Source organism: Ambystoma mexicanum, chromosome 3p (genome assembly GCF_040938575.1).
Source record: "Ambystoma mexicanum isolate Mex_15411 chromosome 3p, UKY_AmexF1_1, whole genome shotgun sequence".
In the NCBI taxonomy this organism is placed as follows: domain Eukaryota; kingdom Metazoa; phylum Chordata; class Amphibia; order Caudata; family Ambystomatidae; genus Ambystoma; species Ambystoma mexicanum.
The window spans coordinates 196080362-196098104 of record NC_090925.1 but is presented as its reverse complement, the minus strand read 5'-3'; the positions used below and the strand labels follow the sequence as shown (position 1 = coordinate 196098104).

Genomic DNA, 17743 nt, shown 5'->3' with positions numbered 1-17743 from the left:
TTACCTGCGCTAAAGGACAAACTGGTGGCAGTAGTTACTTTTTCGTACTTTACTAATATTTCTGGTTAACCTTGCCACATTTACTGAGTTTTGCTACCAGCTGTGGCTAGTGTCCTACAATGGCTGTGCCATGAGGTTTTCATTTGTACCTTGGCCATCTTGTGTTTGTGCCTTCTTCCTGTCCTTTCAGATCAGGAAAATCCTTGTATGGTCATGTACTTGCTCAGGAAACACAAAGGTTTTGCGGGCTAGTGCAGGGCCTGTGTGGGTGGACCCATGAAGTGGGTTGGGACTGCCTGGTCCTAATCCACAACCTGGCTCCATAAAGTCTGTTGTGCATGAGACCCACAGTGGTCCCTGATTGGACCACTGCTGGTGTGCATGTGTGGGGCAGATCTCACCATTGGAGGGCTGAGTTTAGCCCTGCAGGCATTCCAGCAGATCTGAATGAGCCAAGTATCCTGAGAAGCCAAGCAGATGAAGGAAGATCCTGAGCTGCATTTGACAAGGCCTGACAACCAAATCCTGCTGCTGTCTGTGAGAAGCCCTGCTTGGCGACTATCTTCGAAGGCCTTCAATGGTGCTTCAACCCTTTGGAGTGGTGGGACTAACCATACCTGACGTCTCCTGGTAACCCTGTAAGTGAGCTGGTTCGGATGTGTCCTGGGCCATCCACCTTGAATTTGGGCTACTGTGATAGGACCACCACCCTGCCTTTTGACCTAAGGCTTTGGGGATGGCCAGCTTATCCAACAAAACAACTGTGCTGCATTTAATTTTCACAGCACCTTTGAGTAGCGAGATGGAAGGCAGCGTCCGACCTCGATGGCTGAATCCCCTTGCATCGCTGTTCAACAGTGACCATTACAGAAGAGTAGTTTCCTGCGTCCATTCCAGTGTCCCGAAACGTGCTGCAGTGGTGTCTTCTGCATTCTTCCTCCGGAACGAGTTGAACAGCGCCTGTGACCAGCCAGACCTGTCTCTGCAGCGCCTGTACATCTGGGAATCAAAACAAAGACCAGAAAACTCGACCAACTCCAAATCTCCCAAGTCTTAAGCAAGGGCAGGGAGTAGTGAGGATACTTACCGGAGGCCTTATTTCATCCAAGAGTTTTCTAACTTTGTGCTAAGTTTTGTCATTGTTTGCCTTATGTAGTACTTGCTGTATAAAGCCATCCGAAAGCTGGGAACAGTTTTGTTAGCAATAACAGATATCTGTTTGAATCCTTCATCACCTCTTTAGAACACTTCTAACTTTTTCGAGTCTCCAAAAAGTATTAACTATGAACTTTACGCTTTCCTGTGTGCTTTTACGCACATGCTGAACATTGGGCGCAAGTCCCGGTTCATTTTAGGATGGGACCTCTAAAGTGTGGATTGTAATTTCTTAAGTGTTGTTGCTAACTAAATAACTGGCCGCCTTCCTGTGCAGGTACTAACTAGTGCAATAATTGATTCATGTGACTGTTTATGTTCTATAGTAGATAGTGTTTTGTGATACTTTACCTGCCATTTATTTATTTTTTCTTATGTTGTCCTGCGCCTATAATAGCATAATTTATGTAACTAAGTAAGTATAATTCATGGTGTTTTGCATTGTCAACCCCTGACCACACTCTCCTCTCCTGAGACTAAGCCTTGACCACTCTCTACGTTGCCTTAATTGGTGTGGCATCAGCTCACAGAAGTAATCCTGGTTTGCCATCAAGGTTGGCATAAACCTCTGTCCACCAGGCCAGAGTTTAAAAATCCATTCTAACAGCCACTCCATTGGCCTTCTGCAAACGCTATTGTTTGGAGTTCAAGGGCGGATAATTAGGACGCGTTGTCCTGAGGAACCTTTTCAGTTAAGATTTCTGTAGTCCATCGTCCCCTTTCCTCCATATGCCTGTCTCCATCCCCTAAAGCGTGCCTTAACTTCCAGACTGAAGGGCAGGGGGAGGGGGGCAGTGGCAGGATTCCTGTTGGCTGGGCCTAATTGCATGCATGCATGCATGCGCATGGCCATATGTAAAAATGAGGACAATTTTCTTTTTTTTGTGGTGCTACAAAAAAAAACATTCCTGGCCCATCCCAAAGGACACACTGTCCCAAAAGTGTGGAGGAAAGTGGACTCTGGACTAGTACGGAAGTCACTACAGTGAGTAACTTATACACATCATGACCCCTCTGGAGGCCTACAAGGTTATGGTCACATTGAAGTCTGAAACTAAACTGCTGCTCAGGTCAGAATGTTTAAAACACAGTCTATACAAGGGATTATAGACTGCATTCATATTGGCTGAGATAAGGTCCATAATGGAATCCATGTGCAAAATAAGCAATAATGTCGTAGCCTAAGGCCGTTGCCATGTGATAACCCTCTGCAGTAGGGCCAAGGGATGTTACCACCTGGTAATAGCAGAAGGAAGGGGACATTGTTGGTATTAGACCATTCCACCTAGTGAGAGAAGAATGTTCTTTTTAAAACTTGGAGAAACGTTAAAATGTTTGGACAAGACTTATGCTAGCCATTTCTGCGATCTCCAGGACATTGCCTGCAATGGAACCGCCAAGTTTCCAATATTGTAATGAAACTTTATAGACTAGATCAGAGGGCTGTACCAGGCTTAATAGGCCCTAAATACCGAGTTAAAAGACCTGCGCAAAGCCGTTTAACAAGTTGCATTGGCCGGTCACCCTTGATAAGGCCCAAGTCTGGCTTTTCGGAAGCTATTCTAACCTGTGTTGCTCTTGACAGTAGGTAGCATGGTTACTCATTATTTGGTCCTCCCAGGATCCCTGGGCAGCATTGTCAATGGTGATGGATCTTCTGAGTTGTAGTCCAAAACATCTTGAGGGCTGCTCATCGAGATGATTTCTAAGTACATAAAAGATGTTGGTACATAGATCAGCCTGGAGAGTCACATGGCTATGTTGCTGCCCATGCTGGCCGTAGCCTTTGAATGCAGCATTCTCACAATCTATGGCCTTTACCCTTTCGTATAGCCCACAAATTGTCCAATGAGACTGCTCATTAAGCATTCCAAGGGATCTAATTAAGGGTGTGCACAGTGTGTTTCTGTGTGGCTGTGGAAGCAGAGCTCTCTGCTGGTGATCAAAATCGGAAGTCCTCTTTTACTTTTCATTATTTGCCTGGAGGCAGACCTTAAGAACTCCTTCCTTCGCAGAGCGTGCAAAGTGTTTCCTTGTTGCTGGTCAAACATCGCTAGTGTGTTGGGGCCTTCGCTGTGTGTAGAATGATGCTGGAACTTTTTCCTTCTCAAAGGCTGGACATCGCTGCGTTAATATGCACGGCTTATGCAGTTGTAAACTTACTATGAATAGAGCCAGAGTCACTGGAGGCTGGTGACCATGGGGATAACGCTGCATCTAAAGACCTGGTCTGTACCGTTTTTGCCGGCTGGGACTGAAGCCACAGGGCTGAACCCAGGACTACTGACTCCTGCTAGACATTCTGCCCAGGCTCCTTTGGTTGGGCTAAACGCGCTGGAGATGTAACTCTCTTCTGCGCTCTTGAAAAGTGAATGGGAAGCCCTGTGTTGAAGACTCCTGTTCCCCAAACCACGTTCATCCCGAGGATTTACTGGACTGTGCAGATTCAAATTTCGTGTCTGTCTCCATCTTACCAGTGCGCTCCTGTGAGTTAGCCAAAAGGGTGCGTCCCTCATTGGGCGCACAGTCACGAAGAATGGATAACAAAAATGTGGCTAGCCCTAGGAATGTGCTGGAGGAGGTGCACCTATATAAACCTGGTAGTGCCTTAACCTCTGCCGGGTTGAATTAGGGGGCATGTGGATGACTAACCTTCAGGTATCTCCAACTCAATTGGAGGCACAATTATGTTTTATTCAACCGGGCCCATACTCTCAGCGTAGCCTTTCCTCTGAGTTATGAGCTATCTACCCGGAATGTTGGTGTGCAGCCAATGACTTCTGAGCGCCTTAGCAAGGCTCATTTGACTTGTGAAGATTAGTAATTCGGTGGCTTTTTTCTTTCCGGTTGTGTCAAGGATACTGCATGAACTTCGGGAGGTTTGCACCATTCTTAAAGACATCAGCCAAAATTAACTTAATGGCTTCTGGTTTTTCGAGACTGAAGATTGGTTCAAATTAACCATATGCCTTACCATCAGAGGTCCATTTAGTTTCCTCTGCAACACAAACATCTCTTGCTCAATTACAGTCTGGTTATTTTAAGTTACACCCTGTCTTTGGTCCCCTGAATAAGGGGTTAAAGGTGGCTGACCATCTAAGGCCAGTTGGGGCGATGACTGCATTGTGTGTCGAATGCCCAGCCATGTCCTGTTATGAATCCAGAGAAACGAAGATACAAGTGAATGGGCTGGTGAAAACTGGCACACTCCTTACTATTCAATCACTGTGAACACAGAAAAAATTGAGTTTTGCACCTGGATATATCAAATACTGGTTTCTATATGTAGCAACATCTATTTGCATATTGCTTTCGGTACAAAGTTAAACATCAAGGGTTTCAGAGTAAAGTCCTACATATTTTCACAAGACAACAAACATCAAGTCAGAAATTACTTATACAGTGAACAGAGTGCAGATCTCTACTGTTGATATATGGCGACAGGGGTCAAAAATAAACTGTTTAAACAAAGATACAAAATGGATTTGTGTACAGAACAGTGTAGAAGCATTGGCATAGACATCCTTCAAACAAGTTGGATCTTTTTGGCTATAGCTTAAATTTAATCTCTTGCCTACAAACGATGTAGTGGGGGGGTCGCTTGAAACTTCCAATCGCTGAACGCACACATGTTGTTTCTGTAAGATAACTAGAGAAACAGTAAAATATTTCATTATTGAATGCACTGCACTTTGTGAATTGCGTCAGGCGAATTTTGAATTATACTTTGTAAAGAGACCACTGTTTTCATGGGATATTCTTTGGTGGCAGCTATTAGAACCTAGTGATCAACTTGTGATTACAGCCATGAATGTTTCTGCAATACATTTTTGAGAAGAAATGTAGTCTCTTCCTTTAAAAAGTGGGGCTTATGATTTGTCTCAAATATTACCTATTTATATGACAGTCAGACCTATGAACTATTTTATATTTTAGTATTTTTTTGTATTTTATTAAATCTTATAAAGCGCTTTTATCCAAAGCACTGTATATAGTATAAAAACAACGGTACAAAATCCGTGAAATAAGATAATTCAAATATCAAGTCAGAAAGCAAACGATCATGGACAGTGAAGTAGGTGATTTTTCAAAGAAGCACGGAAAGAAGAATAAACAATGATAGATTGAAGACATGGCGGAAGAAGATTCCAATGGAGAGCAGCAAGAAGTTCAACTGAGTGAAAACGAGATTGGGCACAGGGAGGGCGGGAACAGTCAAATTAAAAAGACAAGAAGAACGAAGAGCGAGAAGGAATATAAAAAGAAAGCAGCACAGCAAGATAGTCTGGAGGAAGCCCATAAAGAGATTTAAAAACCAAACAGCAAAAATGAAATTGGCACTGAAAAGGCAGCCATCCAAAGGATCCAATTGAGGCTGAAATAGAATCACTGTAAGGGAGAAGGCCTAGTACGCGAATAGAAGAATGATGAATAGATTTCAGAGGAGCAAGACGAGAGGAAGGAAGACGAAAGAGCGTAACAGAACAGAAGAAGGTCCTGAAAAAATAAGAGATGAGATGAGCAATTTGGTCGCATGAAAAGTGAGAGAAGAACGAACTTTGCGAATGTTGTGTAAGTGAAAACGACAGGAACGGGAAGTTAAGGAAATGTGATGGGTCAAGGAAAGATTACAGTCGAGGTAGAGACAAAGGCTTCGAGCAGTGGGAGGAAAAGAGATAGACGGTGGTGTAGAAAATGTATTGGCAGGGAAAAAGAAGACCTCGGTTTTCCTGGCGTTAAGAGTAAGGAAATGCAAAGCCATCCAAGAATTAATGACTGAAAGACAGGAAGTAAGAGTAGAGTGGATTTCAGTTGTGAAAGAAGAGAAGGATAGAAAAAGTTGTATCGTCGGCGTAAAAGTGATGAGAGATTCCAAATGAGGAGATCACAGGAGCAAGAAGAGAAGTGTAGAGTGAGAAAAGAAACTGACCCAAGACTGAACCGTGGTCAAAAGGAAACAGCGAGGAGATCTTAACGTTCCATGAGACTGAAAAGGTTCTATTAGATGGATAAGAGAAAGACCATGAAAGAACAGAGCCCCTAAAACCAAAAGAAGAGTCCAAGAGCAAAGAGTGGTCAACTGTGTCAAAAGCGACAGATAAGAAGAAGGAGAAAAGAGTGTTTAGACTGACGAGCTGACAGAAGAGAATTGAGTACACACATTAAAACGGTCTCGGTAGAGTGACGAGGACGAAAGTTGGTTAGAAGTTGTATTTTTGAGTTTTGACTTGCTGAATGTTTTATGATGTATGACATTTTTGATGTCTTTGTGTTTGATTTACTGTACATTTTTGCCTTGTGGAACGATATGTGAAAGGTTTCATTGAAACTGTAACAAATTAAATAATAAAGGTCTAGGCCCCGCTCAAGGGTCGTTTGGTGATTTATGTGCCTGCATAACCCGTTACACCCTTATGCGCTCCGTCTTTAACTCTGTCTTCAGGGCGTAGAACTCCCAGTGCGGCCCAAGTTCGTGTTCCATAAAGCTATTCTAACCTCTATCACTACAGCGGCTACTCCCATTATGTGGCCCTGCAGAAGTTTTGGCGTTCAATTCTCCTCCTTAGCCTGCATAGTCCAGGGTAAAGGATCATGAGTCGTAGGCCATAACATCTGGTTGGTCACAAATTGGGATAACCATGGTATGTAGGAAATATAAATATGTTAGCCCAGTGAATTGGCGGAAGGTGCTTCTGCACTGTTATAAGCTTGGAAAGCAGTGTTCTGAAAAATATGCAGGCTATAATTCCGTATAAGACGCAAACTGTCCAATATAAAACACTCTTTGGGCATTCCAAGGGACTTTACAAAAATGCCAGTCTTCTGTTCTGTACTTTTCTCAATGGTTGATTTGTTGTGTATTCCATTTCACCTTGATTTGGCAACATTGGCTGTACCCTTCCCCCTCTACACTTTTCTGAAATGTTTGGTTCTCCTAATTACAACCTATTAGTCACCCATTCCTATTTTCACTGTACATTCCGTCTTTCTTGGTGATTTTTAATTCCTTGGTTGGAGCAATTTTTGAGTTCCCATGCAGACGTTCCCATATTGTCTATCCCCAAGACAGTTTTTAGGGCGTCATTGATTTGTTAATTGGGTGATGCTACTTCCACCTCCTGCTTCCTAATGTGACATCCTGTCTATGGAGGAGATAGCAGCAGATGCTGCTGTAGTATGTATGGGGGGAAATTAAAATGTTAGTCTGATGAACCTGTGCATCAGTAACTGAACCCAATGTAAAATGTCTTACACGGAGGTCAGTTTACAATGCAATACTGTACAGGGCAAGAATGCAGTGCTACAACGGGTGTACCACTTTTTTTACAGCTCCAAAATGACAGTGAAGCATGAATTGTTTGTACCCCCTTTCTGTGTAACACAGCCATCTGTTTCATCAACAGGGCCTCTGATTGGAAGCTTGAGCAGCCAGACTGGACAGGCCGCCTCCGTGTCACCTCCAAAGGGAAGTTGGCTTACATAAAGCTGGAGGATAAAGTATCTGGTAGGAATGTGTTTTTAACGCCTGCACGGAAGTGGTGAGAGGAAGTCGGAAGATGGATGGTGCAGTGCACAAAATGTGCACTCTCCACTAGCCTTTGAATAGAATGTGCCTGTGTAGAATTGAGGTGGCAAGGGACATTTTATGGATGGTTAGCAGTTTTGCAACTTGAAATTTGTACCCCTGCCTGGTGCACTCTCCTTTGTATCCTCCACGCTGCACCTCTGTCATGGTGTTCTTTTGGCAGGGGTAGTCGATTTTGATCCTACAAGCTGCAAAGGTCCCCACCAAGACACCAGAGAAGAAAGGGATAAGTGACCACTAAGATGGGGCAGCTCCTTAGGCTGGCTATGAGTTGATGGCAATACTTCTGCTTGCGATGGAAAGTTGAATCATTGTAAAAAAGGATGTCATTTTCTAAATGTGCTGGCACACTTTATTTTGTAGCTATTTTTCAAAATATAAGAATATGATAAATGATTAGCCTCCACTGTGGCAGTCTCTGCAAATCAGGAAACATGGAATGTGGACATCATATGGTAATTTAACACACGTGTTCCAAGCTTCTTGGTGGCCACCACCTCACACTGATTTCCTCAAAGCCCTCCCTTTCACTTGCTAGTACAGACCATCGGAAGTAATCCATCCCTATATAAGTGACACAAGAATTATTGAGAAATATTGAGGGTGTTTAAAGAACAAACAGTTTAAGAATTGGCTAGGAGTCAGTGTTAAGAGAGTTGCACAGACATTTGTGAAGGTGGGGGCCAGGATCTATCTTCTGTAGAACATTAAACCTAAGATCAGTTTGTTCCTGGTTGCCAAGCCTTTGCCTTTGAAGTAGGTTACATGTCTTTATAACGCAAACTTAAATAACTAAAACTTTTTCAGTGAATTAAAAATAAGTGTCAATTCTTTTTATTTTGTTTTTATTTGTGGGGGCCCCAACTTTTATCTTTTACTATATATACTAAAAATGCATTATTTTAATTTCACTGAAACGTGTTATAAACACTGTATACCATGTAAGTATAGCATGTGTTCTAGATGAGCAGGGTTTTTGTGACCACTCGCCCTCTTCTAAATGCCTTCAGTTTTAAGCAGTGGGTTGCCAGGTTGTGAAGGATGCCGTGAATTAGGATTCCACAAAGTGGAAATCTAGATTTATTTAGGTATTTTATAAAGGGCTGAAATCAGCCTGCAGTGTAGGGTGGGGAGATAAGGGGATGTGGGTTGGGGGGGTGGGGGCCTGAACACTTAGACTTTTTAGTAAAAGGTGACATAGGTAGTCCAATGACTATAGGCAGTTAAGCATGCATCTGGCTGTTTGGCCTCTGAATAATCTGGTCTTGCGCAGTCTCTGGATTTCTTTGGCCTTTCAGGCATTTTTCTAAGTGATAGCATTGATGGGGATTACTTGATGGTGTGTGGGGGATTGAAAGGGTTCCTTTCTGGTAACTGATGTATTCTTAAGGATAGAGATTTGATTTCTGGGCTTTGGGTGTAGACTGACTTGCCGGTCTAGCCATTTTGTCCTGGTGTCTGGAGTGTAATCAGAAGAATGGTGATATTTAAAGCTTCTCACTTTGCAGGGCAGTTGTGCTCTGATCAAGTGTCGGTTGATCAGAAGGGGTTGTAGGATGTGTGCAAGAATGCTGTTAACTTAATTCAGAATAGATGGGATAAGGGAGGAGTTCAAATGTTCTGAAATCAGAGTTTAGAAAGTAGATGTGTGCACCATTTTAGTGGCAGGGTTCCTAAGTTTCATATCAAGTCGACTTTGGTCAGAGTCACTAGTTTGGGTAGATGGGACACTTTTTTAACTAGGTTGTCAGTCTTCAGTGTATGACAGCATATTTCATTGTGTAGTACTATCAGCTTTTTAGAGGGCTAGGTCCTGCTCATGGAAGAGTTACAACTGTGAACTGAATTTACATCTTGGTCGCCATGTGGAGCTGTGCCCATACCTCCATGTTTGTGTAATCGTGCACAATCCTTGTTGATTTCTTTCAATTCCAGGAGAGCTGTTTGCGCAAGCCCCTGTTGATCAGTTCCCCGGCCTCACTGTAGAAACTGTGACCGATTCCAGCCGCTACTTTGTGATACGAATCCAAGATGGAAATGGTAAGGAAAAAGTCAATGACTGGATGGGAGCTAGGATTCTAGGAAGTAAGGCAATTAAGTTGCCAGCTGAAACGCATAGAGGAAGAATTTTGACTGCCTGTGGAAGGTTGTGTGAGTGTGATTGAAGGAGATGATGGGAGGACACTGAATGAGGTGGCAGGGAAGGGATTGTCGTAGTGGGTGGCCAGGTGGAAGAAAATGACGCGAAAGTGGATTGGTGTAAGAAGTTTGCTCTGACCTAACATTAATATGGCAATTGCCCCTGCATCGGGTGGGGAAAGGGTATGGTATAGTTTTAGGGGTGGGGGAGAGTGGGGAAGTGGGGTGGCAACAGGGAGAAGGATCCCTGTTGCCTCCTGACAATCAAGATGGCACCACCCAGGGAAAGGCCTTGGGCGGCTGGAAACAATGTGTGTTCTCGCCTACTGTTTGAGCCACCGTATTGGCTGAAGGCCGTTCCCCCGGTTGAATGGGTCTGGTATCCGTTATCGGAGTAAAATTTCATAGTAAGATTAAATCTTGGCTTGGCCCACGAAAGCAAACCTGAATTTTTACCAGCACCGTGGAGATATGGGGAGCGTTGGGGTGGAAAACTGACCATTGGTGTCCAGGATTAGGCTTTAGGCATTCAAAGATCTACAAACATATCTGCTAAGCTCTTTGGCAGACCCTTTATAAAGTATTGTGTGGGAGAAAGCAGTAAGAGCTTTTCTCACTGGGGGTCTTGTTATCAGGATGCACGCAGAATATTGCTTTGCTGTGTCACTGACGGTGTTTAACTTTCAGGCCGTAGCGCCTTCATCGGAATTGGCTTTTCAGATCGCGGTGATGCCTTCGACTTCAACGTGGCACTACAGGACCATTTCAAGTAAGTGATTTGATGTCCAAAGCTATCTTTGGGGTAGACTGTGTATTATCTGTTAAAAACAGCAGAGGGCGCGGAAATGCAATAGATTTCACCCCCAACTAGTAATTGAGAAATTTTGTAGGATGTCAAAACCTAGGCTGGCGGTAAGCAGATATGAAAAATGTTAAGTCTTTAAGGCCTTTCTAAATAACCTATTTGTCGGATACCATTATGCACACTTAGGGTTGAAAAGATTTAATTGGACAAGTGCCTAGTAGGCTACACCAGCATTGCTTAAATTAAATTCTAATGTGAAAGGAAAGCTTACAAGAATTGTAGCCATGCAGTAACTGGGTGGGAAATGCATTTTATATTTTTAAGGTAAGCAGGAGCGACCCAAAAATTATTTTGTAAATTGAATACATTTGTATGCCTTGAATGTTGCATGTTGTAAATGCCAGCAGCCATACGAAGGTTATTCCAACACATGCTGTGAATTGTCCTAAAATAAGTATTTTATAGCAGATAACTTTATTTTGCTTTGGGTTGATCATCCTGTCAGATGCCCTTTAAACTCGAATGCAACTTGTCGTGGAAATTAAATGGGAGTAGCATTTCTGGCACTGATGGTTGTTAGGGAGAATTCTCAGAAATGTGCTAATTTCCTCCACCTTAGAGATCCCCAGCAACTTTGCTGGATTTTGAGGGCTGGATTTTTTTTTTTTTTCTTTTTTAAATCTGGAGAGTGTGACCCTTTTTTCCCCACTCTCTCATGTATTTTAATGTGATTTGGTACACTGTGTTTCTTTTGGTTGTGGAGTCCGACAAACTCCATAGGCATCATCTTTTACATTGTGTCACACTGCACCTTCAGTGCAGTGACACAGGGAAGTCTGTCAGATTTCCCCAAGGTTTAAATATCTTCTCTTGGATAAACTGTTTCCAAGAGCAGTAAAGTGAAAATGGCTTTACTTACCATTGTAACTTTCTAGACCCAGCACACGCGATCTATAGTGCTGGAGGGGTTACTTAGTATCCCCTTTGTCTAGCTTCTCATGTAACATTTTTTTATGTTACCCTTTCCTAACTGGATGGCTGGTGGCAGTGGTTTCGTTGAACTACCATGGTGTGCCTTTACTGCGGGCTGCGTTCGCAGATACAGTAAAGCACCCACGGGCGCCATCTTTGTCAAAATGGCACCCGGTCTTCTTTTTTTGTCATTTCTTTGTGGAAAGGTCCTTCTTGAGATTTACTCTGCGTGCCAAACCAGGTTTGGTCTCTTGGTTCATTTTGCCTTTGATGGAATTCATGAGTGAAACCCGCCTCTTGCTCCAGAGTGTCTGGGGTAGACAGGAAGTGAGGGAGGTGCCCGAAACCCGCTGTGCTTAGTCTCCTAGGAGACCGGAATGCACTCAGTGGTGATTGGCCGGCTGTCTGTCCGACAAGAACAGCCACCCTGCTGGGTGACTGACAGCTAGGCTGGTATGAATGGGAGAGAACTGAATAAAAGGCGACTCTTTTGGCTTGGAAGGCAGAGTTGACCACTGGATGAAGGAACCGAAGAAGAACTTGAAGAGGACGCCTGCTGCAACTCCTGGACCGTTGGTTTGCCCGGTGAAGCCCTGCTGCAGTGCCGAAACGCCAAGTTCGCATCGACAGAGAAGCCTCTGCAAGAACGACTTCTCCCCTTGAGTTGGTGGGACCAATCCACTCCAAAGTAAGCCACCTGGACATCCATCTCGGAGCTGGTTGAACTCGGAGCTGGTTGAATTTCCACAGAGTTGCTGCGAGGGCGAGGAACACCAGATTGTGTGCGTTACTTTTAATTTGGCGTAGAGCTTTTGGAAGATCCTCTGGACTCCCAGGAAGCAGGACTGACTGAGGCTGAGCCCCCTCAACAGAGTGCGGGACCCCAGAAGCAAGGAAAGTCCATCTCGACAGCCAGGAACCACAGTGTTGCTATTTGCGGTAGATGCAAGGAGAACAGCCACTGAAAGTGAAGTTTTCCGGTTGCGAGTTTTGACCGTCCCAGTGCATTGCAGGAGTCCCCCAACGTCCTCCCTCTTGTCCCCATGACTGAGGCCCAGGAACAGAAGTCATCAGCTGCATCTTTTCTTCATCTTTAAAGGTACTGTAAAAAGTCTAAAAGAACTTCTCTTACTGTAGAGTGCTTGTAAAGTCTACAACTCGCAAGTCTAATCCACTTGTGGCCCTACATTTGATTCTTCTTTTCAGCAAATACTCCTTAGAACTTGACTTGTCTGTTTACTTACCAGAAGTGCTTCATCCTATACAAGACATTTGCCCATTGACTTTGGCTTAGCCTATTGAATTGTATGACTCTTCTTGGAGGATCCAAAAGTATTAGCCTGCTTAAGAATATTTGTGTTCTCTTGTTGTTCTAATAACCTTTTGCATTTTACCAACTTCTAAGAGTATTCTAGATGCCAACAGTGATATTAATGTCCCCAGCAACCTAGTTATTGAAGTCACCTATGGGTGTAGGTTGTGTCTGTGGGCCTTCCCAAAAGGGTCTTTACTGATTTAGAAACTGAGTGTACAGTATTGAAGTGTATTTGTGTGTTACTTTTATATTTGCTCCCTTCTGAGAAAGGCTTTATAACAGACTGATAAATTAATAATTGTTTATGCAAGAAACCTTGAGAGTAAGAGTTTATTTGAATACCTGTAACTGTGAATCTCTGTGTAACCCCGCTACAGCTCACATTTCCCCTCTTGGGATAAGCCTGTCTGCTCAACACGCTACCAAAACTGTGTAGTACAAGCTTATACCAAAGGTTGGGTTGCCTATACCTGTAGTCAGAGTTGTTTGTATTGTTCCCAGAGGATACTGCATTCAAACTTTGCCTAACAATGGTCTGTTAACCTGTACCTAGCTTTCTTGTATGTTTTCAGAGATCTCCAGCCCCACCCATACCTTTATAGTGGGTGGTAATCCTTTTTATGTTACTTGAGACCACCCACCTCTTCACACTGGCGCTCTTCCCAATGAAATACAGGACAGAAGTGAACCGCACCACCACCTCAAGACTGAAACACCTCACACACACATGTATTTGGACACTCTGCCAATGATGCAAATTATGTAAAGCCCAGAGTTGTCACTCGGTAAACGCCCTCCTTCGCTTCAATCCATGTCCCCTTTTATAAATGAGACATCACTCCCAAAATTCTTCCAAAAAGCAAATCTGAGGTCACTTGGTCAATGACCACTAAGGTGGTACTCTGTCCTCTGATTGTAGTAGTGTCTTTCACCCTGTAGAAAATGGGAGCACTTCTAGATATCAAATATCAATTCACACTGAGCATCTCGTAATTATAGTTGAGGTTAAAACCAGACTTTCTAGTGCACGTTTTTAAGTGTGACTGCTCATCATAGTTTTATACATGGACGTTTTTACCTTTTTCTAGAACCACTCCAAATTTTGGCAGCTAGCAGCACTGTGGTCCTTTGAGGAGCCAGCATGTTATCACTGATGTGTTGGTTTTTTAGATGAGCAGTGTAACAATCGATGCACATCTGGTGGTGGTCAACAAGAAGCCCTGTGCTCTGTGTGCGACTAATGCGCCCTTCTCTCCTTGATTTTCAGGTGGGTGAAACAAGAATCTGACCTATCTAAAGAGTCTCAAACGCCAGACACCAGGCCCAAACTCGACCTGGGGTTCAAGGAAGGGCAAACCATCAAGCTGAGCATTGGGGTGAGTAGAAGGAGTGGACTGGTTTGATTGAAAAATGTTTACAGACAGATGTATAAGCAGGCAGATGATTAGAATCTGTGGTGTGCTGGGAGAAATTGAGGTGATGGAAACATTTTCATTTGAATCTGGAGAAATGTAATCTGATGAAAATGTTCAATGCACATCCTAAACTGCAAGAAAAAGAAACTGGCCGGTGCATCTGAAACCACTCCATGTACAATGCACAAATAGGAGGCATAAACATGCCCTCTAGGATGTTACCCGCATTGCAGTCATTCAGATTGAATGAGCATCTGAAGGAAGCAAAAAAGGCCTTCAGTAGGATCTCAATTAAAGAGGTTCTATTTGTGTCCAGACTGAGGCAGAGTGACCTTCCAACATGCCAAGAAGAAATATCTCTACCTTCTTTTATGTTAATTTTATTTTTACTACTTTTAATCTTTGTATATTCAAGGAGGCTAAAAATTATCCTTCTCCTGAAGTTCATCTGGCAGCCAATACTAATTAAACACACTGTCTACTCTAGAATCTTTCTTCATTAATACCGTCATTAAAGATTTGCTTGTCTTGCTTAATAAAGTATGCCCCAGTTGAGAAAATCACCTACCTCTAGAAATAGATGGGTGTCCTATTTAAGCCTAGTTCTTTGTTGCAACGTATCGTGCGAAGCGGCCATGTCATTGGCTAGGAGGGTGGAGCAAGCTTAAAGTAATTTATATTCACAAACCTTAACACTATTCCAAGATTGTCCTTAGAATGTAAGCTTTCTTCTGAAGGTGGTTTTCAATTTTAACATTACTCTTGACTATGTATCTCATTTTCTTTCCCAACCCTTTCTCTCCTAAAGAGAGGCCTTCATAGCTTAAATTCTCAGTAATGTTTTAACTATGGAGCTATTTTTCTCTGCATAAACAGAATAACTGCATTGAGACTTGGCACCAAAAGGTAACGATAACGGTTTTAGAGGAGTCTGTAAGTAGATAACTTGACTTGTTTTTTTGCTCCTCCTTTTTTGCTCAGTTCCTCTTGCTTCGCCATCCTGCCTTTTAGTCATCGTTGCATTTGTCAAAATACAGGATGTCCTTTCAACCAGAAATAACATGCAGCCTATACAGTAGTGGCAGTATCTTGGTTTGTGCCTGTACATGATTCATTGGTTGAATGGATGCGGTAGGAGTGGTGGTGAAGGGGTGATAAAGGACTGAGAGGAAGCACACATAATCTTCAGTACCTAGGGCTACTATTGACATAGTTTACATATTTATATAGTTGGGAATGTTTAACAGGAGAGTGGTTTGGAGGGTTGGGGGGGGGGACAGTTGAGAAAGGAATGTGGATGATTTCTTCCTTTTTTGCCAGCAAGTGGAGGTTTTTGTTCCTAGTTCTGAATAGTTCCACTTCGGGAAGGGATGGCTTCGATGGATGTTAGGCCAGAAGTTTGGGGCTTCTAGATCCACCTTTTGGGGCCCCTCAATGTTAAGCATGTTTGCCTTGTCTTTTATTTGGTTCCTTGATCTTTTTGGTGGTCAGAGGGCCTTCTACTGAAGGTCGCCTGCCACTATGTCCCTTTGCACGTTATACGAGATGTACGGCATTGGATCACCTCTAAGGTGCCTGTTAGGCGAGTTTTCCTAAAGTCCTTCTGGTAGTAAGACTTTAGTAAGCTATCCCAGTGGGTTGTAGATCTCCAACTCTTAGTATAAGTATGTACTAACTCAGGACCTTGGTAGAGTGGCAGAGCAGTCAGGCTCATCTTAAGAGGAAGATGTGAGCTATAGGCAAGTACAATGAACCTTAGCTAGGTATGCACATCAAAGAAACCCTTACTTATAATTTATATAAAATTATATATTTATTATATATACACCAGAATCTCTTTAAATACTTAGACATTTACACTAGAACACTTTGGAATACTTGGGAATACACTTCAAATGGCACTTTCACTTTTGTGTTTTTTCGTGGTTACATTTGTAGCAATGTTTAGAATGGAAAAAGACTATCGTATTATCGGTTATTACGTGCACCTGCGGTCTTCAGTTCATACGGTAATGCATTTACTCTGCAAACACATATAGTAAAGTCACTTAAAGGGAGGAAAATGGTTGGTTAGTTTAACATTAGCCTAGTTCAAGGTTCTAGAGGGTTTTTTCGCACAACAAGTCTTAAGTCCAAAACACGCAACCCTAGCTAAAGGCAGTTCAGAGAGGGCTCAAATTATTGATAAGCAGCAGAATATGAAGAGTTCCTGTGGATTTCTTCCAGTCTCTAGTGTTGTAGAAGCAGCAAGTTAACTAACAAGGGAGACCTGTTAAGGACTTGATGTAGGGGCACAAACAACAGCTGGAGGCAGAGTTAAGAGGTGCTGACCCTGGACACCTCCGGTTGCACTCCACCTCTCTGGAGCGACGTCTTGGAATCAGGTAAGCAATACCTTTTTCCCCACAGTACCTTAAGTTAGAAGAAAATGTTCATGCTGGATGCACCGCAATGTTGCAGCTCTGGATCCGACCTCCGGGTTCCTTGGTCTGATGACTGAAGGCAGGACAATGGATGGGATCTCTCAGTAGCAGGCTTGAGGGAGGACCTGCGGCACTTCTTGGGTCAGTCTGTGGTTTTGGCCCCTTTTCTGCAGCACCAACAAAGGACACTGATTGCCCGGTCAATCTTCTTCGCTTCCTGCAGTCCCACACTCTGGTGAGGGGGTCTGGGTGAGTTGGATCAGATTTCTGGAGTGTCCTTACGGGCACAGCAAAGAGTTGGACGGATTGGACCTTTCCATGATGATGGACTTGAAATGGGCATCATGTCTCCTGGTATTTGGGTTCTGCAGCTCTGGAAACGCCTAGGACCTCGGGAGATGGCTCAATTCAAAGTTTGTCTTGGGACTGGTTGTTCCCACCAGCCAAAGGGAAGGATTCGCCCTCTTTGGAGCTCCTATGACGGGCAGAAAACGGGGTCAGGACAGCAGTGGTCGCTTCAATGTTGCAAAGGGTCTGCAGGCGTCTCTGATGGTCTTCGGTTACTTCAGCTACCAGTGGTCGACTTGCTTTTCACTCCAGAAGCCTCAACTTTTATACAATTCCAGCACACACTTCTCTGCAATCTTTCTCTGCAATTTACAGAAAGGGGCATTTGGCTGTCCAATCAGGACATCCAGACCCCCAGTGGGAGCTGGTCCTATTCAGGCACTCTGGTAGACAAAGGGCGGGGTGTGAAAAACTCCCCACTTCCTTCCTGCACAGACACTCTTGAGCCTAGGTGGGGGATACCCACGGTTTCCCACCAAAGGCAAAACACACACACACTGACCTTCCTCTCCCAGAATGGTATAAGAGCTAACAAAGAACAACGCTAGTAATTGCGAATAAAGAAGGCGGGATGGGGGGGGGCGG

At 43.6% G+C, this 17743-nt stretch overlaps 1 protein-coding gene across 1 annotated transcript in view; it reads left to right on the top strand.

Moving 5' to 3' along the window:
• The window catches only part of LOC138580241 (adaptin ear-binding coat-associated protein 1-like), a 216997-nt gene that overhangs the window by 56405 nt on the left and 142849 nt on the right, over positions 1–17743 (top strand). The window contains exons 2-5 of the mRNA XM_069650619.1: positions 7560–7660; positions 9677–9781; positions 10568–10649; positions 14240–14348. Of these exons, the coding sequence (XP_069506720.1) occupies positions 7560–7660; positions 9677–9781; positions 10568–10649; positions 14240–14348 (397 nt within the window). The remainder of the gene's footprint in view (positions 1–7559; positions 7661–9676; positions 9782–10567; positions 10650–14239; positions 14349–17743) is intronic.